Source organism: Penicillium verhagenii, assembly GCF_028828195.1.
Source record: "Penicillium verhagenii strain IBT 33310 chromosome Unknown utg000003l_segment0_segment0, whole genome shotgun sequence".
NCBI lineage: Eukaryota > Fungi > Ascomycota > Eurotiomycetes > Eurotiales > Aspergillaceae > Penicillium > Penicillium verhagenii.
The window spans coordinates 1,620,684-1,641,408 of record NW_026643167.1 but is presented as its reverse complement, the minus strand read 5'-3'; the positions used below and the strand labels follow the sequence as shown (position 1 = coordinate 1,641,408).

General features: G+C 47.9%; 5 protein-coding genes across 5 annotated transcripts; 1 reads left to right on the top strand and 4 right to left on the bottom strand.

Moving 5' to 3' along the window:
- Positions 1 to 906: 906 nt before the first annotated feature.
- N7466_002009 (DnaJ and TPR domain protein) lies at positions 907 to 3,089 on the bottom strand (the record flags this gene model as incomplete). Its single annotated transcript, XM_057161407.1, has 3 exons — positions 907 to 1,165; positions 1,225 to 2,386; positions 2,525 to 3,089. 3 exons carry the CDS (start codon positions 3,087 to 3,089, stop codon positions 907 to 909), a joined length of 1,986 nt encoding a protein of 661 aa, XP_057024692.1.
- A 1,231-nt stretch (positions 3,090 to 4,320) lies between these two features.
- N7466_002008 (uncharacterized protein) lies at positions 4,321 to 5,217 on the bottom strand (the record flags this gene model as incomplete). The annotated part of the gene is made up of 1 exon (XM_057161406.1): positions 4,321 to 5,217. One exon carries the CDS (start codon positions 5,215 to 5,217, stop codon positions 4,321 to 4,323), a length of 897 nt encoding a protein of 298 aa, XP_057024691.1.
- Positions 5,218 to 8,861: 3,644 nt separating this feature from the next.
- On the bottom strand, positions 8,862 to 9,582 carry N7466_002007 (GPI anchored serine-rich protein; the record flags this gene model as incomplete). Its single annotated transcript, XM_057161405.1, has 2 exons — positions 8,862 to 8,988; positions 9,068 to 9,582. The coding sequence occupies 2 exons, from the start codon at positions 9,580 to 9,582 to the stop codon at positions 8,862 to 8,864; spliced, it is 642 nt and encodes a 213-aa protein (XP_057024690.1).
- Positions 9,583 to 15,182: 5,600 nt separating this feature from the next.
- N7466_002006 (dual-specificity mitogen-activated protein kinase kinase) lies at positions 15,183 to 16,828 on the top strand (the record flags this gene model as incomplete). The annotated part of the gene is made up of 4 exons (XM_057161404.1): positions 15,183 to 15,857; positions 15,924 to 16,215; positions 16,275 to 16,644; positions 16,699 to 16,828. 4 exons carry the CDS (start codon positions 15,183 to 15,185, stop codon positions 16,826 to 16,828), a joined length of 1,467 nt encoding a protein of 488 aa, XP_057024689.1.
- Positions 16,829 to 17,730: 902 nt separating this feature from the next.
- On the bottom strand, positions 17,731 to 20,646 carry N7466_002005 (secretory pathway Sec39 family protein; the record flags this gene model as incomplete). The annotated part of the gene is made up of 3 exons (XM_057161403.1): positions 17,731 to 18,832; positions 18,889 to 19,045; positions 19,113 to 20,646. 3 exons carry the CDS (start codon positions 20,644 to 20,646, stop codon positions 17,731 to 17,733), a joined length of 2,793 nt encoding a protein of 930 aa, XP_057024688.1.
- Between the last annotated feature and the right edge of the window lie 79 nt (positions 20,647 to 20,725).

Sequence of the window (20,725 nt, the reverse complement as noted above, 5' to 3'; positions counted from 1 at the left end):
CGATAGAGCTGAACTATGTAGCATCTAGTACAACACGTGGAAAACATTGAATTCCAAGGTTTCCTACCTACTACTAAATCATACATTAGACTGCAACATCTATACCCGTGAACTTGATCCAAAGTATTTACATAATTGACGAGTCTTCGATCTCGGGACAAATGCCTGCCTGGATTCACATGACGTATGGAATGTCGAACTTATGGAAGTGAAACCAGACCAGTTGAACATAGAATGCAAGGAATCTTCAATTCATTTCAAGGGCAGCAAACCCCTAGGAGAATCGAGTAAATTTGTAAGAAAAAAACTCCAAGAATGATGTTTGATGTATCGCAAATCCGGTGAATCTAACCAGTCCAGGAAAATGCACCGCGGTCATTTATTCATTGGATCCCCTCCAGTACTCATGTACACAACCGCAGCTCTGCTCAGCTCAAAATGGGGGGAAAGAGGCAGTAAAAAAATTGGAAACTGAAAAATGGGAAATTGAAAATTGGAAAATAAGAAGGGGAAAGAAGAGGTAAAAACGAGAACGGGGTAAATAAAGGCAATGTAGAAAACAGGTGTCTATCGTTGGGAATCATTTTGCTTCAGGAAGCTTCAAAGTACATGGCGAAAAGAATTGAGGTGTGACCGCACACCTTCTCGCCAACCATAGATGGATATCGTCTTCTCGTCTTAGGGCATGGATGGTAAAAAATGTGTCATCCAAGGAGTAGTCGATTTAGGCCGACATCGGAGAGGAAAATATCTCCGACAAGAAGGGAGATCGAAGTAATATGGTGATCCAACCATTTCGTGTGATCTCAACAATGATTCCGGGAAAAGTATTCATAACTGGTATCCCTTGGCCTGGGGTTTGAGGGTATTGTCGTATTTTTAAGAAATATTGGGGGGTCGGATTTCTTAGAATGAGAATCCGCCGGGGAAGCCGCCACCGCGAGCTTGACCACCGCCGAATTGGTGGCCACCGCCGAAGCCGCCACCACCACCACCACCGTTCATCATGTTGAACAGGATGTTAGGGTCGATGTTCATATGGGATCCGTGCATGCCACCCATGCCGCCCATACCTCCCATTCCACCCATGCCACCCATACCACCACCACCGAACATGTCGGCAGGGTCCATCAGGTCGTCACCGTTGTCATAAGCAGCACGCTTCCTGATATAGATGTTAGTATGTTGCAAAGCAGAACAAGAGAAATAAAAAAAGAAACTTACTGAGAATCCATCAGAGTCTCATAGGCCTCGCCAATCTCCTTGAACTTCTCATCACCTTGCTCGCCGTCACGGTTCTTGTCAGGGTGGTATTGGATGGCCAATTTGCGGTAGGCCTTCTTAATTTCGTTGTCAGTGGCATCCTTGCCGACTCCCAAGATCTTATAGTAGTCTTTGCGCTGGGACTTCTTCAATTCGAACTCGGCGCGACGGATGTCCTCTCCAATACCCTTCTCAGAGGGGTTCTTCTCGGCGACACTCTTGTAGTCACGTGCAGCCTCTTCCCACTTCTCAGCGCCACCGTAGGCCTTGGCACGCATCTTCAAGGCCTTGAGGTAATCGGGATCCAATCGCAAAGCCTCAGTACAGTCTGCAATGGCGGAATCATGTTCCTTGAGATTGATGTAGGCCTGCGCACGATTCTGCAGGATCTTTGAATTCATATCCTTGTTAGAAGGATCCACCTCCAAAGCCTGTCCCCAGAGATCGATAGCGCGACGGTAATCCTTAGCCTTGAAAGCGGCATTACCTTCCTCCTTTGTCCGGCTCAACTTCTGCACCATGCGCAACAACTTGATTGCCGCCTTCATGTCCGGGTCCAGCCCAAGACACATCTTCAACAGCTTCAGCGCCTGGTCGGTCTCACCGGAGGCGTAGAACGCCCGCGCACGAATCATCATGGCATCAGGATCTTGGCTGTTCTCCCGCAGCAATGTGATGGCCAGATCTTGCGCCTTGCCCAGCGAATTGCTGTTGTTCATCTTCAGCTGCGCCTCGGCAGTCAGCAGAGTCCACTTGCGCGGCTCCTTCACGCCAAATCCGAGACCTTGGCGGGCCTGGTCGAGACAGAAAATGGCCATCGAGCCACCGCGGTCCTCGGCGAGGGTCTCCTCGGCTTGGCGGATGAACTTCAACATCTTCTCCGCTGGGGCCCGATCAGTAGCGGTCGCGGCGGGTTGGACACGAGACAAAACCTCAAGGGACTCGGCGGGACGACCCAGGTTAGTCAGGATTTTAGCCCACCGGTGCACAATCTTCGCATTGGTGGGGTCAAGTTCGTGGGCTCGCTCAATATCCTCGAGGGCATTCAGGAATTGCTTGGCGGACATATGAGCCGCGGCGCGGTTAGACAGGTAGGCGGACGAGTTGGGGTTAATCTCGATGGCTATAACAAAGAAAAAAAATAAGGTTTAGCAAACTAGTGTTTCACAGTTGACACATCTCATGTAGAACAAGTGTTGAGGCGAAAGGGAATTAAAAATCGAGGTATCGAAAGTTTTCCATTGTGAGGGCACAGACATACCCTTGTTGTACTCCTCGATGGCACGAGCGTAGTTGCCATCTTTGAAGAATTTGTTTCCGGCCAACTTGAACGAGTCTGCCTCGCCTGCGTCCGAGTTTGAACGGTGAGGAGGAGGTGTCGGACTGCGTTCCTGAGTATCCACACCGTTCTTCTGCTGGGCTTCCTGGGGATCAATGTCCATGGAGCTCCGTTGGTCATCTCGTGAGGCCGCCATAGCGGACAGGCGACGGCGCAGCTCGTCGGGGGGGAGATTGAGAGGATGAGAGTCCTGGTCTTTGGTAGACCGGGTTCCGAATTTGAAGGGAGGAGCGATCGGAGTGGATGTGGAAGAGGACCGACTATGAGAGAATCGGTTCTTGGTGGGTGATTTGGAAGAAGATTTGGAGGGGGATTTAGCGGGATGAGATTTGGGAGATTTGGAGGTGGAGAAGGACGTTCGTGGTGACGAAACGGGACTATCGGATTCGTCCTTGGGAACTTTCTTTTTTGGTTTAGATTTTTCCGAGTCTTTACTCTCTTTCTCCTTATCCTTATCCTTTTTGAAGATGTGGGCGAGTTGGACCATTGGGTGGGGGAAAAAGATTTTTTTTTTTCTTTTTTTCTTTTTTTCCCTTTTTTTCTTTGGAAATCGAAAGACGACGAAGGCGGTAGAAGCGCCGAATCGGGGGGGAGGAAAGGGAGAGATTCTTCTCAACCACGGTTCTCCCGATGCCAAAAAAAGAAGGTTATGTATGAACTTGACTCTTAATCATACTTGTTATTCTTCGTATATTCACTGTAGGATACTGGCCTTTAGTGAGGATTGGGAGGGAAAAAAGAAACAGGTAGATGGAAGAATAGTTGTTAAAGGGAAAAAACAGATTGAAGAAAGAGGGAAAAAAAAAATACAACACCTTTTTTTTCAATTATATCCTCGACTTTGTTTTCTTCTTTTTGATTACTGGTGGACTCCCAGGAATTAATCCAGAGGCTGGAGAGCTCCTGGTCTGTGTTAGCGCGCAAGAGAACTGGAGACACACGACTGTCAACGAATCCTCCCGCAGGATGACGCTGCATCAAACGGACCAATGTGATAGAAATGATATGGATTCGAGAAGCTTCGAATACAATTGATCAGATCCCAGCCTCTCATTTCAATCACCCCCTCAATTCGGGTCTTTTATTGCCAATACAGTTGGACGTACCATAACGAGGCTATAACGAGCGGTGGAGGATGTGGATCCGATATGCAGTTTGCTAATGGCAGACACGACATTTGGGACACTTGGACCAGGTCACCAGGGTAATATTCTCTTCCTGCCCCTCCCCAACCATACCCAGTACCGAAGTACCAAAACAAATAAAATAAAAAAGAGGGGGTGCATTTGACAGCAAATCATGGGGTAAGACTTGTAGGAGTAAATTATAGACGTGATATGTTCACTTCGTAGCGGCATGTGTATCATGGAGCCAGCCCATAATTGATAGTATTGATACAGGTAGAAAGCCCTCGAATACCAAAAAAAAGGGAAAAAAATAAAATTCCAAAAATAAACAAAATCAAAAATGTAAAAATGCAAACACGATCGTCCCCGAAAGACCCGAAGTCCAAGATACGAGCGAGGGGGTATCAAATCGGTGCCTCGTCGCCCAGGCATTCGTATTAATTGTCATGTTCTACCAAGGTAGAATCAAGTTCATCTTTGTCGCCCTTTTGTCTGAGATCCTATCCAGTCAAAGATCTCAACTGGAGGGGGGGGAATCTGAGACTTGGTCGAACAAAACAGGGCCATTCGTGCCGACGTCAATCACTGCCGTCAATAAGCTGGCACTTTGGGCACACGACGTGAGACAGCACTCCATCCCACCAACGGCCCATCTTGCATTCGCATCACATAGGTGGGACTGAAAGCGTGACTCTCGTATGATGGTGGAGACTCGCCCAAAGCGCTATCGATATGGACCCGAACTGTGTCGAATTGATGTGGCGGCCAACCATGATGCATATTTATTGGCCATCCATCGGGAATGGCACTGAACACAGTTGAAACAGATGATCGCCTGCGAGGGTATTGACTGCAACTTGGTGGACTACTTTGAGATGGACCGGGCGCCCGTGACGGCCAGCGGCGAGGTACCTCCCACAGGCCCTCTTCTCCCAGCCAGACAAGAGGATCACAGGTGTGTGACCGTTTTGGGGGAGGAGCGGTCGGGTTTGTTAAGAGTCGAAGTGTAGGGCGGGTATCATCGTCATTCCCATGCGCTTCTGTCAAAGTGTTTTCATCGCTAGGGCTCACTCGGCCTCGTCGAGCTGGGGCACGTCTGAGGTTGGTGTTCGTCGATGCGTCATCATCGACACTAGATCTTCGCCTGACGGCTCTGGGACGTTGTCGTGATGGCATGGAATCTGTGGAGGCTGGCCTTGGGGGGGGAGGCTTTGAAAGCAGATGATACTGTGCTTCGGTTTGCGGCGTAGGCGGCCCTTCGTGAGTACAAGAGACGGTAGGGTTTGGTGGAAGGCAGGTCGCTGAATTGGCGATGAAGGGACCACCATCCAAGGATGAGAAGTCGACTGGACCCGATGAGATAATGTTTCTCGTATCGAGAATAGGCGGACCGTCGAGTGATGACAAGTCTATCATAGGAGCACTATGGCGAGCTTGATACTTTTGGATTCCCAGTGGACATTTTTGGAGGAGAGCACAGAAGGGCATGCTGTAAGTGTTGAGCCGGGTATCTTAAAGACACAGTACCTGAGCCCGCAGCCAAAGCACTTGGTATTTCGATAAAGTCGAAGAAATCGAAGCTTTGATAACTCGTAGAGGATAAATAGTGGGGCGTGGGAAAGGCCTCGTTGAATTTTGAAACTTGGATCCGGAGATGAAACTCAGTGTAGTATTCGGTAGAAACTGCCGAGATATTGAACCACTTAAAAGACACAGTCTCTCTGGGTAAAGGGATGATTTATAAGGATTGGTAGACGCGGGAGTGTCGGATTCGTTTCCCAAGTCTTGGGGCGATGATGTCTTAAGTGTGGCTCTGGATAAGCGGGCGGGCACTATGAACCCCTCTCTTCTTCCCGAACATAGTAAATGGAGAAGGATCCATAGAATCCTTTGTTTCCATAAGTTCGCAGGATTTTTCTCACCGCCACATGGCTAAGTAAAGTGTTGGAGCCCTAAGCAAATCATTGACAGTATCTAGACATGCCTTGATAATATCATGCCCAATAGACTTGATACCTAATATGGCTTGTCAACCAGCCTTCAGGTCCAACATCCACCCAAAAGCTCTGTTATCTTACCCTTCATTGTGTTCAGGTGTTGTTTTTTGCCGAGTGCTTTCCAATGTTGTCAGTATCTATGGTGGGGATTTGGACAGAACTACTCTTTAGCCCCGATCCTTGATGCGTGCTAATTCCAATCTGACAACAAGTGCGATGAACAGACCATTGAAAACATTAAAATAATGCAAATTAACTGGGGACCTTCTTTATGGAGCCCCTGGCCCCGGTTGTGAGCACAGCCCTAAAGGGGGCCGGTAAAGCTTGGAAGAAAGCTGATATCACGTAGTATGTAGTATACTCAGTATGTCAACATCTGTAGACTGCACTGTCTTGACTCTTTGAAATTCTTGTAATTTCGGGATGCCCGATGTAACGGAGAATCAAAGCAATGGCCTCTGGAACATCGTATTTCGGAAATTGAAGTTGCACATTAAATCTCGTGGGAAGTCAAGTTTAATCTTGGAAGCGGGCTCAGTAACGCCACTAAGGGTTGTGAGAAGTGGAGTCTACTATTTTTGGCGCACCAATGATATGTCCGGAGTCCTATCAAAACTTCCGATGATTTCCTCGACTTATGTACTTGAATTGAAGTATAACTTTGACTTCATTTTTCTAATAGAACTTGACGTTGTCTTTTTATCCCAATTCCCCATTTATCTACAGGATCGAGCCAGATCTTTAACAAATTACAATAAGAAGAATACTCTAATGTTCACAATTCTCGAAGTAAAAAACCGTTGACATTGGAAATTTCTCAAAGTATGCGAGGTTAAGAATTGCTCTCCATTATTCTGTCCCGCAAAGCCACCTGGACACCGGCACATGTGCAAATTGGAGATTTGTAGAAGGTTTGAAGGAAGAACACTAAGAACATTAGCTCGTCTTCCATGGCCCACTCTGATCATAGGAACCCAACACTCCACCGCTGAATTTTTCCCGATTTCGAACCCCAAAATATCCCCGCTTGTTTATTTTTCTTTTTATCATGGCATGATCTCATGTGTTCATAGCCTAGTATCTCTACGGGGCCATCGCTGGCCAAGCCGATTGGGCTCGGAACCTTGCGAAGCTCTTCTACATTATCCGCACAAGGCTCCAGATAGGGCTTTGGGGGCCGAAATGTACACGTACTAAACTATCCACTACACTATCCGTAAGAACCAGTGGATTAAATTCGATTGTTTCCAGGCCACATTGGTATCCAAGATTAGATCTACGGGGCTAAATCTGAGGTTTCAACATGATATGAAGGGTGGATTGAGTCAGCACTTGAGCAAGACATTGAACCCATACTCTACAAGTGGACTAGGGATACATATAGATCGTTCTAGCGCCCCCAACCTCAATTGATCACCTGGCCAACAGTTCGTTCAACTACCTACTAGTACCCACTAGGTATGTATGTAGGTAATGAGTCTCGAGGTCTCAAGCTTGTAGAAATCAGGCTTAAGTGGTTTTGGGCTTCGTCAATCTGGGGCTCAAGTGCTGTTTCTTGATTTCTTGGGCCTTTGTCTTCCTGCTTGTGTTTCAATGCGGTGAAGCGCTCAAGTGCTGGCCGCTGTCGGTTCCCGGTGGTCGTTTGCTACTACTTCCAAATTATCTTCCACATGCATCAATGGTTGGATGTTTGCTGTTTCCGTCCCTGCCTTGCTTTTTGCCCCTTGCAGTCTAAGTCAATGGCGTAATCATGTCTGAATATCAAGTTCTTCGTGTAATATCATGATGTAACGAACGCAAGCATGTGAATAATTCTTTGATTTCTATAAGTCAGATTCTGGATTCTTGGAAATTTCCAAGGTTGCTTAAATGAGATATTCAAATTAACAGAGTTCAAAGGTGCATAATGCTCAGTAATGGAATACCTGCCTAGTAGGTATCAATGTCTGATATATGAACCTTGGAAGAGCACATGTGTATGTGGAATTAACTAGTCGGTGCGATCCATGGTTATATGTACCTATTGATCGAGCTTCCTAGATGTGTGGAGAATAAGTTGGAATGTGAAAATAAAGGAGTAATATAAGTATTCAAAATGTTGTAGTTGATGAGTATGAGAAAGACTTCTTTAGGTAAGGACAGCTGAAACATGTGAACATTGAATTTCGTATCGGGTTGTAAAAAACGACACAGCAATAACTTTGGAACTGTAAGTTAAGAGGGAATTTCTCTCAATTCAAATGTTAAAACATTCCCAGACATGAGGGAGGACGTCGGTCCAAATATAACTCCGTATTTCTCCAAGGCTGTACGGAATACCTGGGCTTAATCAAATAGAGTATCTAGACGATTGATAGTAGTATGTCCATGGTCATACTCTCAATCAATTGATGATTTTTGAATCAGGGGTTTTCGGTTGCCACAAGCAGAGACAGTGGACCAATCAATTGATAGGGACGCGACCAAACTGGGAGAGCTAGCCAGAACCTCATCACCCGCAGACTCGAGTCACAATTTGACATTAGACCAATCCAATTGGAGACTTGGGCTAGCTCAAAAACTAAAACACCTGGAAATGAGATGACTAGAGGATTTGGGCCTGGCAGCACAAAAGACTACACAAAGCACTACCCTTGGAGTCTAAACCCAAAAAAAACTACAAGTGGTAGAGTAGAGATATTTGAACACATGCACGGATTGAAATCAATTCTCATGTATCTAGATTACAAGGGAAATATGGTAGCAAAGTGGTATGGGTACATTCCAAAAAAAGGGGTTACGGGAAACGCTGGAAAGCGAGGAAATCAAGGTGAAAGCGGTCATGGTTTACATTAAGGTCGTGCTCAAGCCACCAAGCGCTTCACACAAACTTTCGAAGCTATCCAGGAAGCCCAAGAAGAGGAAATATGTATATCGAGAAGAAAACAAAAAGCACAAGGGGATAAAGCATATCCAATCAGAAGCAAGATACAATCGACATCGGTCAGGTATATAAAATCACCAGAACCTATTTAAATCACAAAGAAATCTTCTCCACTCCCGTACCATACCATTCCGGATTTAAACTATACGCTTCAAGCCCACCGTGAAGTGGAGTTAGAGATATATAGCTCGTCCATCGATAGATGGAATCATTTAAGCCAGAACGAAGGCAGCGATGGCAGCGAGACCAGCGAAGCCAATGGAGCCAGAGACGGCACCAGCACCGCTGTAAGCGGGGGTGGCGGAGGGGGAGGCAACAGCAGAGGTGGCAGCAGCGCCGCTGAGATGGATATGTTAGTATACAATGTGATGTGAAGGACATGGATCTGAATATATAGATCTAGGAATCGATAGCTTACCTGGGAGCAACACCGGCAGACTTGCTGCCGGAGGGAGCGTGGGGAGCGGAGCCGGAGCCAGCGGTCACGGGGGAGGTACCCATGGGGACGGGGACAGTGGAGTAGATGACAGTGGGAATGCAGGTGGTGTGGGAGACCACGGACCACGACTGGGAGGCACCACCGGCGGGGGAGCCACCGTTACCAGCGGGAACGCTGACGGAGGAGACAACAGCGGGGACGGAGGTGGTCCAGCTGGGGGCAGCGGAGGGAGCGGGGGCGCTGCCAGCGGGGGCACCGCTGGAAGGAGCGGGCGAGGACTCAGCACCGGCACCGCTGGGGACGGAGGTGACAGCGGCGGGGACGGAGGTCACGACAGCGGGGACGGAGGAGGTCTCACGGGCGGGGCAGTCAGTGACGGTGGCGGCGCAGGAGGTGATGGTGACCTCATCAGTCTCGTAGACGGTGGTGTCGGCACCAGCGGTGGCGGCAGCCAGGCCGGCGAAGAAAGCAATGGTGGCAATGGTGAAACGCATTTTGAATGTGGTTTACTGAAATAGGGCCGTGAAGGTGATTAAAAGCGTGAAAGCTTAGGGAATGAATGTAGTAGTTGGGTTGAAAGAGTGGATGACCGAAGTCTAGAGAGTGACTGGAATGCGTAGGCAACGAAGATTGTACTTGAAGAAGGAAAGAAAGAGTGATAGCACGGGGGGATTTTGGGGCCCTTTGTATGAACAGGGAGATTAGCCGGAGATCAAACACCGCATCTGTTTTGGCCCCTAAAACCGATGAAAATCCCCAAAAGAATAAATCAAAATAAAGCAATTGCTTGAGAAAAAGGGGGGATGTGGAGAATAGTCTCTTGGCTTTTTTTTATTTTTTATTTTTTTTAAATTATTTTTCTTCTAGTTTAGTTCTTTTTTTTGGTCTGGTACCTGCAGGGCCTGTGGTAAAGTAACGGTGAGGCAAGTTGTTGTACTTGTGTACTGCCGTACGGGACATACGGGACATTACGTTACTATATGGTAGTTTCGTCATGGGTAACAGTGACTTGATCTCTCCGCAATATCCACTGTAGATTCAAAGTACTCGGTACCGGGTCCGAGTTGCACTGCCCGAAACATAATGAAAAGAGATGGACCCTCTTTAACCCCTGATTGGATAAGAATCTAAGTTGAAGGCGTGTGGGATCAATGCTCGTTTCACTGTGACCGAGTCTCAAGTAATTTTACTGTGCCGCTAAAGTCCAAGTCCGAACCCAATCATCCACTAAATAACGCGATCGGCAGTGCAAGTCCCCACGCTAACAAATCCAATGAGACAACTTCCTTACTTGGAGTTGATCGTTGAAATAGTTCACTTGTCTACATAGAATACATACTCTCATATGTAAATGTTTTTTTTTTAAGATAACCAAGTTGCTTGTTTCATTTCCAAATGCAATGCACCTTTAAATTGCACTATAGAATTCCCATGGATTTGAAATGAAGCCGTTCTTTTAGTGGTTTCAGCCCGCTCGTCCTGAACCAATCCACCTAACCACCGCCGATCCACTGCTGGTTCCTGGTTTATGTCCACCACTCACTGTCCATCTCCGTGGGTCCAGGGTCCACTTTACCCCTGAATAACCCGTGGATGTATTTCCGCCTTTTCCTTTCTGTAAACAAAGGGCGCTTCCAGTACAACCATGACGGCACGGGACTCTCCCCCGCCACGACGGTTCATGGTAACCAAGATTCTCAATGATTCAATGGTTCAAGTAATTCCAATGGTTTCTTTTACCGGGGGCTTCCGAACTTCAAGGTTCAATGTTCCCAATGTTCCCAAGGTTTTCCCCAATAATCAAGTCCTCATTGATCACTTGATTGAAAATACAAAATCGCTGGCTCGGTTTCTCACTAACGGTAATAAGATAGATTAATAGATTTAATTTACTCAACTACCATTTTTCTCGTATTGATTCTATTTCTAGGTTAGTACGGAGGTACTTCCAAGATTCTCGCAACGAGAACGAAGACAGTTCCCTCTTGTGTCTTTCTTAAAGTGGATCCCCTCTCCACGACTGGCAGCACTGCAGGATGCCTTCCGTTGCAACCGTAATGGTCTAAACGCCCTTTGTCCAAAATCCTCTAATCCTCTTTTCCTCGATGCAATCACCAAGCGAAACACGGGACTCAGATACTAGTACAATGCCCCCGCTTGCGGGCCTAGTCTCATACAACTTAGTTGCGCCGTGACCACCATCCCTGAACGGTTTAGGTTAACAAGCCTCCCTTAGTGCTTGAGCCGAGCCAAACCCAGGTTGGAATAAGACGATAAAGCGGGGGAAATGAATCCATTGAGGCTTGGGCTTAGACCTGAAGATTTATTTGGATATCGTGCCGCTCCAGCGCCAAACAGAGTGTTGATCAAAAAGCATGTACAAATACAGTGTGTATGTACTGAGTAGTATGGCGCGTGCACACTGATTGATGGGCCCCCGTGTGGTCTCTTTTTTACCCCCTAACTCAAATCCGGTAATTCCCCCCCCTTTGTCTATGTATTATACCGACGCTTACGAGAGCGAGAGGGGACTCTGCGTGCGACCTGCGCATTGAAGATCAGCATCGGCCCTTTCAGGATTCTTTCGAGTCGAGACCTCGGGCGCTTGCGATGTCGGGGCGTCTTTGTTCTTCCAATCATGGTCAATCCTAGTCTCATGTCTCGGGCCTCCTAAGGTTCAATACTTAGTTCAAGCTCCATGATAGGGGGCATGTGGTTCAAAGAAAGCTCAATGGCCTCGTGGCGTTCGTCCCCAGACTCCACATTCCATAACTATTGATTTTGATTGAATCTCACTGGACTGTTCTCCCCTCTCCCCTTTTTCAAGATATTGCTAAAGTACAGATGTACTCCAGTAGCGGGCCTTGATCCTACATTTAAAATCCATCATCCATGACCGATAGCTCCATATCATGTACTATGTTTAGATTTTGCCGAACCATTGAATCGTTCGACTTAAAAAAAAGATAGGGGAAATGTTACATTCGGTAGATAATAATAGCGCCAAGTGGATCCCAGCATTCTCCAATGTCGTTATCAATCCCGGCACAGACCTCGCAGTGCTGCTTCCATGCACTGTGTACAGTTATCATTGTCAATAGGAAGATTTGAGAGAGAAAGGGGGGGGGGGGGCTGGTTCATTCCAAGGTTGCCGGTCAGAGATCACCTCACAAAATGTCGACTGTATGGAGGGAAATATCTTGATCTCGGTGCCGACTTACGAATCTGGTGGGTCCAGTATTCTATAAACAACCAAGCGACCCTAGACAAAAGAAGACATCGGGACTAATGTGTACATGGAAGACTCGGCTAGATTTTGAGATTCGTACTCACTACTGCGCCTACTTGCATTTTCTCAACCCGAGTGGTCTGTTTTGACTGGACCTTGCCGAAGCATCTGGGCCCATGTGCATGAAAAGAGATGAGGATCAGTGGGCTGCAGATCAGGTACACACAAATGATGTCTGACTCGCTTAACGGGCTAACAAGTACTTCCTCCATCACGTTACTCGCAATGCTTCTCGGTCGCTTTCAGATTTCGGTTGTTTTTCAGGAGCGTTCCAAAGTCGACGATTATTACATTGCCGACTGGAATTCTGTCTCTTTGATGGTTAACCATCAACAGCAACGCGTCACACAGGTTAGACGAAACCTCATCACCGACGATCATGATCAAGGATTGCTTCCACAGGTATGGTCCACGCGTTCACTTCTTCGCAACCCGGGATGAACGTCTCGGCATATGTCATTTCATTTTTGTCAAGACGGAGCACACCCGACCTACCATACGAATGAGTTCTTGACTAGGTTGAACAACATACTTAGGTGCAACTACTTATAACCCGCCAGATCTTGCAAGCAGCACTCCTACTAAATGGATCTCCTTCACTGACAACTAGGGAACTTCAGCACTTTTTTTTCAACTCTCCACGATTCCCCCCAAATCTTGCGACCAAATCATACGATCATGAGGTCATTAATCATTTGTTGATTCGATCCAGCGATCCTTGCATTAGAGCGAGGCGAGGGAATTGATTGCAGGCTGATTCAATGACGGTCTTTGGCAGGTTGTGTTTACATCTACGTAGTAGACAGAGTCGATCTGCAAGGGTTTTCTAGGCTAGAACCAGTGTGGCTTCCCTTGCGCCTGTGGCTCGTAGAGGACATCAGTTTGATGTACATGTGCATGTGACTGTACACTCGGCTTCCCGAGTTTGTGTTGGATTAAGGATGGGGATAAAAGCTTCCGATCGTCTCAGAATTGAAATTGACTTTGATCCTTCTCTCGAATCCCTTGGTACCCTTGGCCGTGCCACAGACTCAGCCACAAGAGTGTTTCAAAATGAGACTGTTTGAAAGAATCTCACGTGGGATGTGTGATGTTGGGAAATACCGAGGAATCATCACTCAAAAAAAGTTAAGAAAAAAAAAAAAAAAAAAAAAAGTAAACAAGCTCGCGTAAATGGTTCCGATGACATGCCTCATTACAATGTACCATGGTAGGATGTGGTGATCGGCGCTCTGCGAGGGCCTGGCGAACTATTCGGGATGAAGCTGGTGATGACATCAATTGGACTCAGGCTTCGATGGATTATGTATCGACTCCAGATTCATTTCAGGGTCTTTCCGAGGTTAAGCCTTTATTTCCATCAAGGGGTATGACCTCAGGTAAAGAAGTATACAGAGCGCCCAGGTGCCCAGGTGCCCAGATGCCTAGGTGCCGCAGGTGGCTAATGGTCGCCTGGCGTTCCAATAAAGCGAGGAAACTCCAAAGGTACATTAGTACATAGTGGTATTCGCCTTTTAGGCAGATCTATGCACATTGCCATTGTCACTATTACCCAGATGTAGATACATTCTCTACTTAAATGTTGTATATATACTGTAGCCAACATGAAGTATACAAAAACCAACAAGTTAGTGAGTTGGTTTATTGGTTTATTAGGCCCAGTCCAGCTATAATCTAGGCCTTGGCCTGCATGACCAACCCGGGTCAAAGGGGCGAAACCCCGGGATCAATCAATATGCAAAAGGGCCGGACTTATACTGCATATAATTTCAAATGTTGTGACTGGAGCATTGGAAGTGACAGGTTATTCTCCCCTCTTTCTTCCCCTCCAAGTGGGGAACAGCCCTGTCCTAATGAGTTGGCAATGATGTCGATAGACGCCACCACTATCACTTGGTGACTGATGGTTGGCGAGAGAGGAAGTGGAGTTTCCCGGAGAAGGGAATATGCGGCTCCAAGGCAACCACTTTGATACATTTCAGTGCCCAACTACTAGTATGAATACTACGAATGTTGGATGAGTCGGTTTCCAAGAAAAAGGCAAAGGGAAGAGATTGGTGTGATCTAATACAAACAGAGCAAATGCCAAGTTGGTATTAGCGCAAGTCACTTTGTACCTTTTTTTTTTCCTTTTTTTCCTTTTTTTCCTTTTTTTCCTTTTTTTCCTTTTTTTTTCTCTTCTTTTTCTCTCTTAGATGATCCATGGTTCTTGATTAACAAATTCAAAAAATGCAAACTCTGCATATACTAAGTAATTATATAGAAAATGAAAAAAGAAAACTGTTTATCACGTAGTTGAATCACTTCTCTTCCCACTTTTCCTTAACAAATCTCTTCCTGTTTCAGTCGAGGGCGCCTTCTGAAACAGCCCCACCATTGCCCGTAGGACCCGATCTTGTCGTCGCTCTGTCCCACTCAGCGGCTGTGTTGCCGTCTATTAATATTCATGATCTGAGCTAGAAAAATAAAGAACTAAAGAACTTGGTCTTTTGAGGACGTTAATAAAAAAGAAGACTTTTAAAGGTCAATTATTTTTTTTCTTAGACTTATTTGCTATCTTGATAAGTTTGTGCGCAGGTGGAACCGAAGAACTGCGGTTTTTTCTTTTGACCTGCACCTTTAGCCCCGAGTCACCTGCTTTCCCCTCTCTTGTTCCCCTTCACGTTCCGCTCGTTTACGTGTCCACCTCACTTTTCCCAACGCTCGCTACTTGTCTTTCCAGGGATTTAGTCCACCGACACTGTGGCTACCCTGGCTGACCCTAACGAGTTGTTCTTGCCTGGCGATAGGCAGAACAATCTCGCTATGTCGTCTGTCCCGCTCCTTCGGACCCCGGTCCCTAGCAATCAGCGTGACAATGCCACCCCCAGAGCTCCGAAGCTCACACTGGGCATACCTCCATCGCCCAACGCCAAACCCGTCAATGGCAATGGTGTCCCCGCCATGGTCATCCCCTCCCAACCTCAACCGTCTTCCCTCCGCCCGGCTCTCCGCTTGGCCACTCCTATGATAAACCCGAATGCCCCGCAGCCCGTCAACCGCATGGCCAACGGTCGACCCGGTCCCCCATCTCTAGCACTGTCCACCGGTGGACTTGGTGTGAATAGCCAACCGACGCTGAATGGGAATGGTCGAGGCAGTAATCCGATTTCCGCAAACTCCTCCGTCTCAACCGTTGACATCGCGAGGGGTCTCCGTGAATCAGGCGGCTCTGATCCGTCATCTGCTATCAGTTCATTCGATGGAGAAGGCAACGATCAGCTAGAGGGTGAGAACGGTGTTAGCGCACTCTCTTTCGACCTGGATCGCTTGAGTTTGGAGAAAGGCCGCCCGCTCGATGTTGAAGACTTGGATGATAAGGGCTGGCACGCGGCCAGCGAACAAAAGAAGATCATTGAGTTGGGTAGTCTCGGTGAAGGCGCCGGTGGTGCTGTCACTCGTTGTCAGCTCAAGGACGGCAAAACTGTTTTTGCGTTGAAGGTATGTTTTCTTCCCTCTGCTAGTTTCCTCATGTCATCCTCCTTTACTAACTTCTTATCGCGATAGATCATCACTACCGATCCCAACCCCGATGTTAAGAAACAGATCGTGCGTGAGCTCAACTTCAACAAGGACTGCGCATCGGAGCATATCTGTCGCTACTACGGTGCCTTCATGGACAAGACATCTGGTACAATCTCTATCGCCATGGAATTCTGTGAAGGCGGCAGCCTTGACAGTATTTACAAGGAGGTCAAGAAACTTGGTGGCCGTACGGGAGAGAAGGTGCTTGGAAAGGTTGCGGAGGGCGTGCTCAATGGGTTAACCTACTTGCATAGCCGCAAGATTATCCATCGAGGTATGGACTTTATCTTTTCCCTGAGCCTACTCGACTCACATTGCTAATTCTCCGCACAGACATCAAACCATCCAATATTCTCCTGTGCCGAAATGGTCAGGTGAAGCTTTGCGATTTCGGTGTCAGTGGCGAGTTCGGCACTAAAGGTGACGCCAACACTTTCATCGGCACTTCCTACTACATGGCCCCAGAACGTATCACTGGTCAATCATACACCATTACTTCCGACGTTTGGTCTTTAGGTGTGACTTTGCTGGAAGTCGCGCAACATCGATTCCCTTTCCCCGCCGATGGCACTGAGATGCAACCCCGTGCCGGATTAATAGATCTCCTCACCTACATTGTCCGCCAACCCATCCCCAAACTGAAGGACGAGCCGGAGAACCGGATTAAGTGGTCTGATAACTTCAAGTACTTTATTGAATGCTGGTATGTCTTTGCGAAACTTCTTTCTGGATTATCACATTCTTACCCAACTACTAGTCTCGAGAAAGAGCCTCCTCGACGAGCAACTCCTTGGCGGATGCTGGAACATCCATGGGTGCAGGACATGAAGAACAAGAAGGTCAACATGGCGAACTTCATCACACAAGTGTGGGACTGGAAGAATTAAAACATCAAAAGTCATTCGCCCGGGCCCTTGATTTCTACCCTGCATGTTGTTCCCCATGGAGGTCTCGATTTGTTTTGAGTATGAGTGGCTGGACCCCAAGGATTGACCTGGCTGTCAACACGACTCGAACACGACCCCATTACGACCCCCATTGTTCTCTATTTACAGTTGGCGTCCATTTGATCATGATGCTTCGTCCCAAGCCGGAACTCGGGTGAAGATCGCTGTCTTTTTTTTCTTATATATCCTTTCTCATACCATACCCTGTCATTGCTTTCATCTGCCAGCGATATTGACATGAAATTCCATCCGGCTATGCCCCATCACGTACAATCCTTCTACGGCTGATAACTACAACTTTGTTGTTATGCATCGCATCATCTGACCCTTTTTCCCTGTCCTCAATTCTCTTTTCCTCGCCTCTCCTTTACATTAAATCCCCCTTTCCCTTTCATCCATCTCTGCACTTTCTGTGTCATGACATCTTTTGAGCTCGGGCATATCGCCATCATCATATACTGCTTGCGTGGCCCTTATCTGCCAATTTTTTTTTTTAGGATTTGTTGCTTTCTTCGGCGTTTCTCTTTTATGGCTATGGATGTGGAGAGTATATGCAATACATTGGAAACAATCCTCGCACATACTAGTACTAGGTACCTAATACCGTTGACATTTCATTTTAAATTCTCGCCTCGTAAACATCATACAGTGAATGCCTCATACAAGAGAGTGGAAGAACAATCCCGTAATACTCGTATAAAACGTATATCAATATTGATTTCATCTTTTCAAGCCAAAATATCGCTAATGTTATCATCGCTATCATAATGCCAAAGTTTTCCAAAAACAAAACCCCCCCACTTGTGGCAGAACATTCTCTAAACCATGCATAACATGGGAGACTACCGATTCACGGGCTCAGCGCCCAAAACCCATCCAAGCCCACTCGCCAATCCCCCAGTAACCATATTGCTAACCATATCCCTCTTCCGCACACGATCTCCCTGCTCCGAATACTCAATGCCATCATGCCCTTCACCCCCAGCACTAGGTCCAGATTCAGGCCCACCAGAAGCCGAAGCCGAAGCCGCAGCACCGCGCAGCGGAAACGCATTCTTATGCAACGCCATCGCAGCGCCCCTCGCAACCTCAAACAAGCCCATGGGCGCCTCATGCGGATGGGAACTCGGCATGGCAGCCCGAGCGCGCGCCCGTCGTGCTGCACGCTGCGTCGCTGTATCAAAAGCATCGCGCTCTGAATCAGAAGGCCCAAAGCCACCCGGTACGCTGGACAGGGTGTCGCCCTTGGCGTCCCAGACGTCTTCCTCGGTTTGCTCTCGCGCGCGGAGAGAAGATAGCTCTTCGTCGCAGCGGCGCCAGGCACCGAGAATTTCGGGCAGTGGGTCGGGCGTTGGGGTTAGGACTAGGGCTAGGGAGAGGAGCTCCATGCGTTGGGAGAGGTGGTTTATTTGGGATGTGAGAGGGGTCGAGGGGTTGGGTGTTGTGGAGCGGAAGCGGCCTGCGTTGTAGACTGCGCGCCAGGAGATGTCGTCCGGTGTGGAGGGGGTTGTTGTGAAGAGGGGGGGTGTGCTGTTGAGGTTTGAGGGGGGTGTGAGGCGGGTTAGGACGTAGGAGTAGGCTGTGCCGAAGTCGTTGGAGGTTAGAGCGGAGGCGATGGCGAGGGAGGTGATGCGACGCTCGGCTGTGACGAGTGTGTCTGGGGAGATTTCTTGCTGGTCTTGTGATTGGGGTAGGCCTGCTGCGACTAGGTTACGGCCAATGTAGAGGAGGTCGTCGAGCTTTGTGTAGCTTTTGTCGTTTTGGTCGAGTACTTTCTCAACTAGTGAGAGGGGATCATGATGGACTCGAATGCTGACCGGCTGGAAAGGAACGCCGTGTTGTAGAATCAATGAGTAGAATGATAGGGCGTGTGTAGCTGCTATCAGAGCACTGATTTGTTTCAGTGGCTCCGATCCAGGGAAATGCGACTGAAATGCTTGCAAACTAATGAAATGGTTAGAAAGCGCACCAAAAGTCAGCCTGATGGCGTCAAAGCTTACATATCATACGCTCTCTTCATGCCTCCCCGAGTTCGGTTACCATTGCTTGCGTTATCATATGCCGTGAAGATAGCTTCTACCACTGCTGTCTCCACCTGGGCGAGGCTGAGTGGCGCTGACTCTGATTGAGTGTATAAATCGACGGCCAATTGATATTCTGGGGAGGCGTCAGACTTCTGCCTTTTTGTTCAAGACGTTTGTAGATCGTTTATTGGAATACATACCTCTGGCACTAAGCAGGGCCTTGAGAATCTCCGTTTCAACGGCATCTCTTGATAGCTTCCAAAAGAGACCATGATGAGTTGATGGCTCATCCCAGCCATTGTCAGAGTGCTCTGCCTGCCAATCTCGAAGCCAGAGCAAATGCTGCCGGGCTATTTGCCAATTTTCTTTTGATCGAGGCTGCTTCACCGTAGAAGCAACCACGGCCTGCAGCTCTGCCATTTGCATGTCCTCATTACTATGAAGGCACATGTTGGCTGCAACTCGGCAGGGAATCACGTGTCCAAGGTCTGTCAATATGCGTAGAGACAGGAGCAATGCGCTAGCAAACGATATTGAAGAGGGAGAGGGGGATGTGAGTGGGTTTTTTGGCCTCAGGAGGGCATTCTGCAGTAAAGAGGCACGCGAGGTCGACGAGATCAACTCCGCATCAAAATCCACGGAAGGAAGAACTGTACCAGTCGAAGAAAGATAAGAACACTCCTCGAGACTGAGCAGCTCAGCAACCCGAGACAGGATTTTGAATGACCGTTCAAGCGAGCTCTTTGATGAATCCGCCTGAGCATACAGGACAGACAGGCCGGACTGGCCATACCGACTCAGCAGTGCCTTTGCACTGTCTGATGCAATCTTGGAGCTATTCTCATCGTATCCACCTAAATCAACATCCTCGGGTCCATTCCAGTTGACAAAAGCCTTGACCACACTATCAGGGTCCACTAAACTTCGTGACAATAACCATTCGTTCACATGCTCCCAACCAACCAGCTCGGTAGCCTTGGGCTTCGGTGTTCCCTCGATGAAGGATATCGAGTTTTGTTGGGCGGCTTCATTTAATCTCCGTCGCTTTGAACGGTTGCTTCCATATAGCCAAGGACCAACTAGTCCCCTCAGGTTGTTGACCAAATCCATATCGTTTCTTTCCGGACCAGCAATGGACAACAGAATATTAACCGCAGTCTGATCATCCAAAAGCTCTAATGTCTCCAGTGACAAAGTATCGTCGCGGTTCGGGTAGTATTCGTAATTGAGTCGAAGTGCTGGTAGTAGGCTTGAAATCAGCCATGCTCGAATCACTGGCTGATGTTCGTAGAACGGTAGAACGAGGTTGAGGACGAGGGGTTGGAGCGCAGTTTCGGTATCGATCAAGTGCGCACGATGAATGAGAAATCTAGTCAAAGGGCCACTCGATTCAACCTCCTCCTCTTCTTCGTCTCGCTTCAAAGGTCGTAGACGGAGCTTCAGGACGCGCTGTCTTGCTTCTGCCTCGGACAGGTCCTTGACGGCAGTAGTATCAATCTCCCGATCTGAGTATGTGCGGTCGGAGTTGTCGGTCAGCTCTTGAAGAACTGGAACATATTGTGATGGTTCTATGCTCTCGGGTAGGTATGTCAAGATGATGCGTAGGAGGCGTTCCAGTGGGAAACAGTGGGGATATTGCGCTTTCAGGGAAGGAAGGTCGATCACATTGCCGCCTGCGCAAAGATGAGTCGCAAGCAGGATCGCATGGGCATCAGATAACCCTTCCAAAGTCATGGCGACCGAGGGAAAGGCGTGAATCAGTTCGTGAATTTAGTAGCGATATACGTAGCTTGACGATGCGGGTAACTCATGT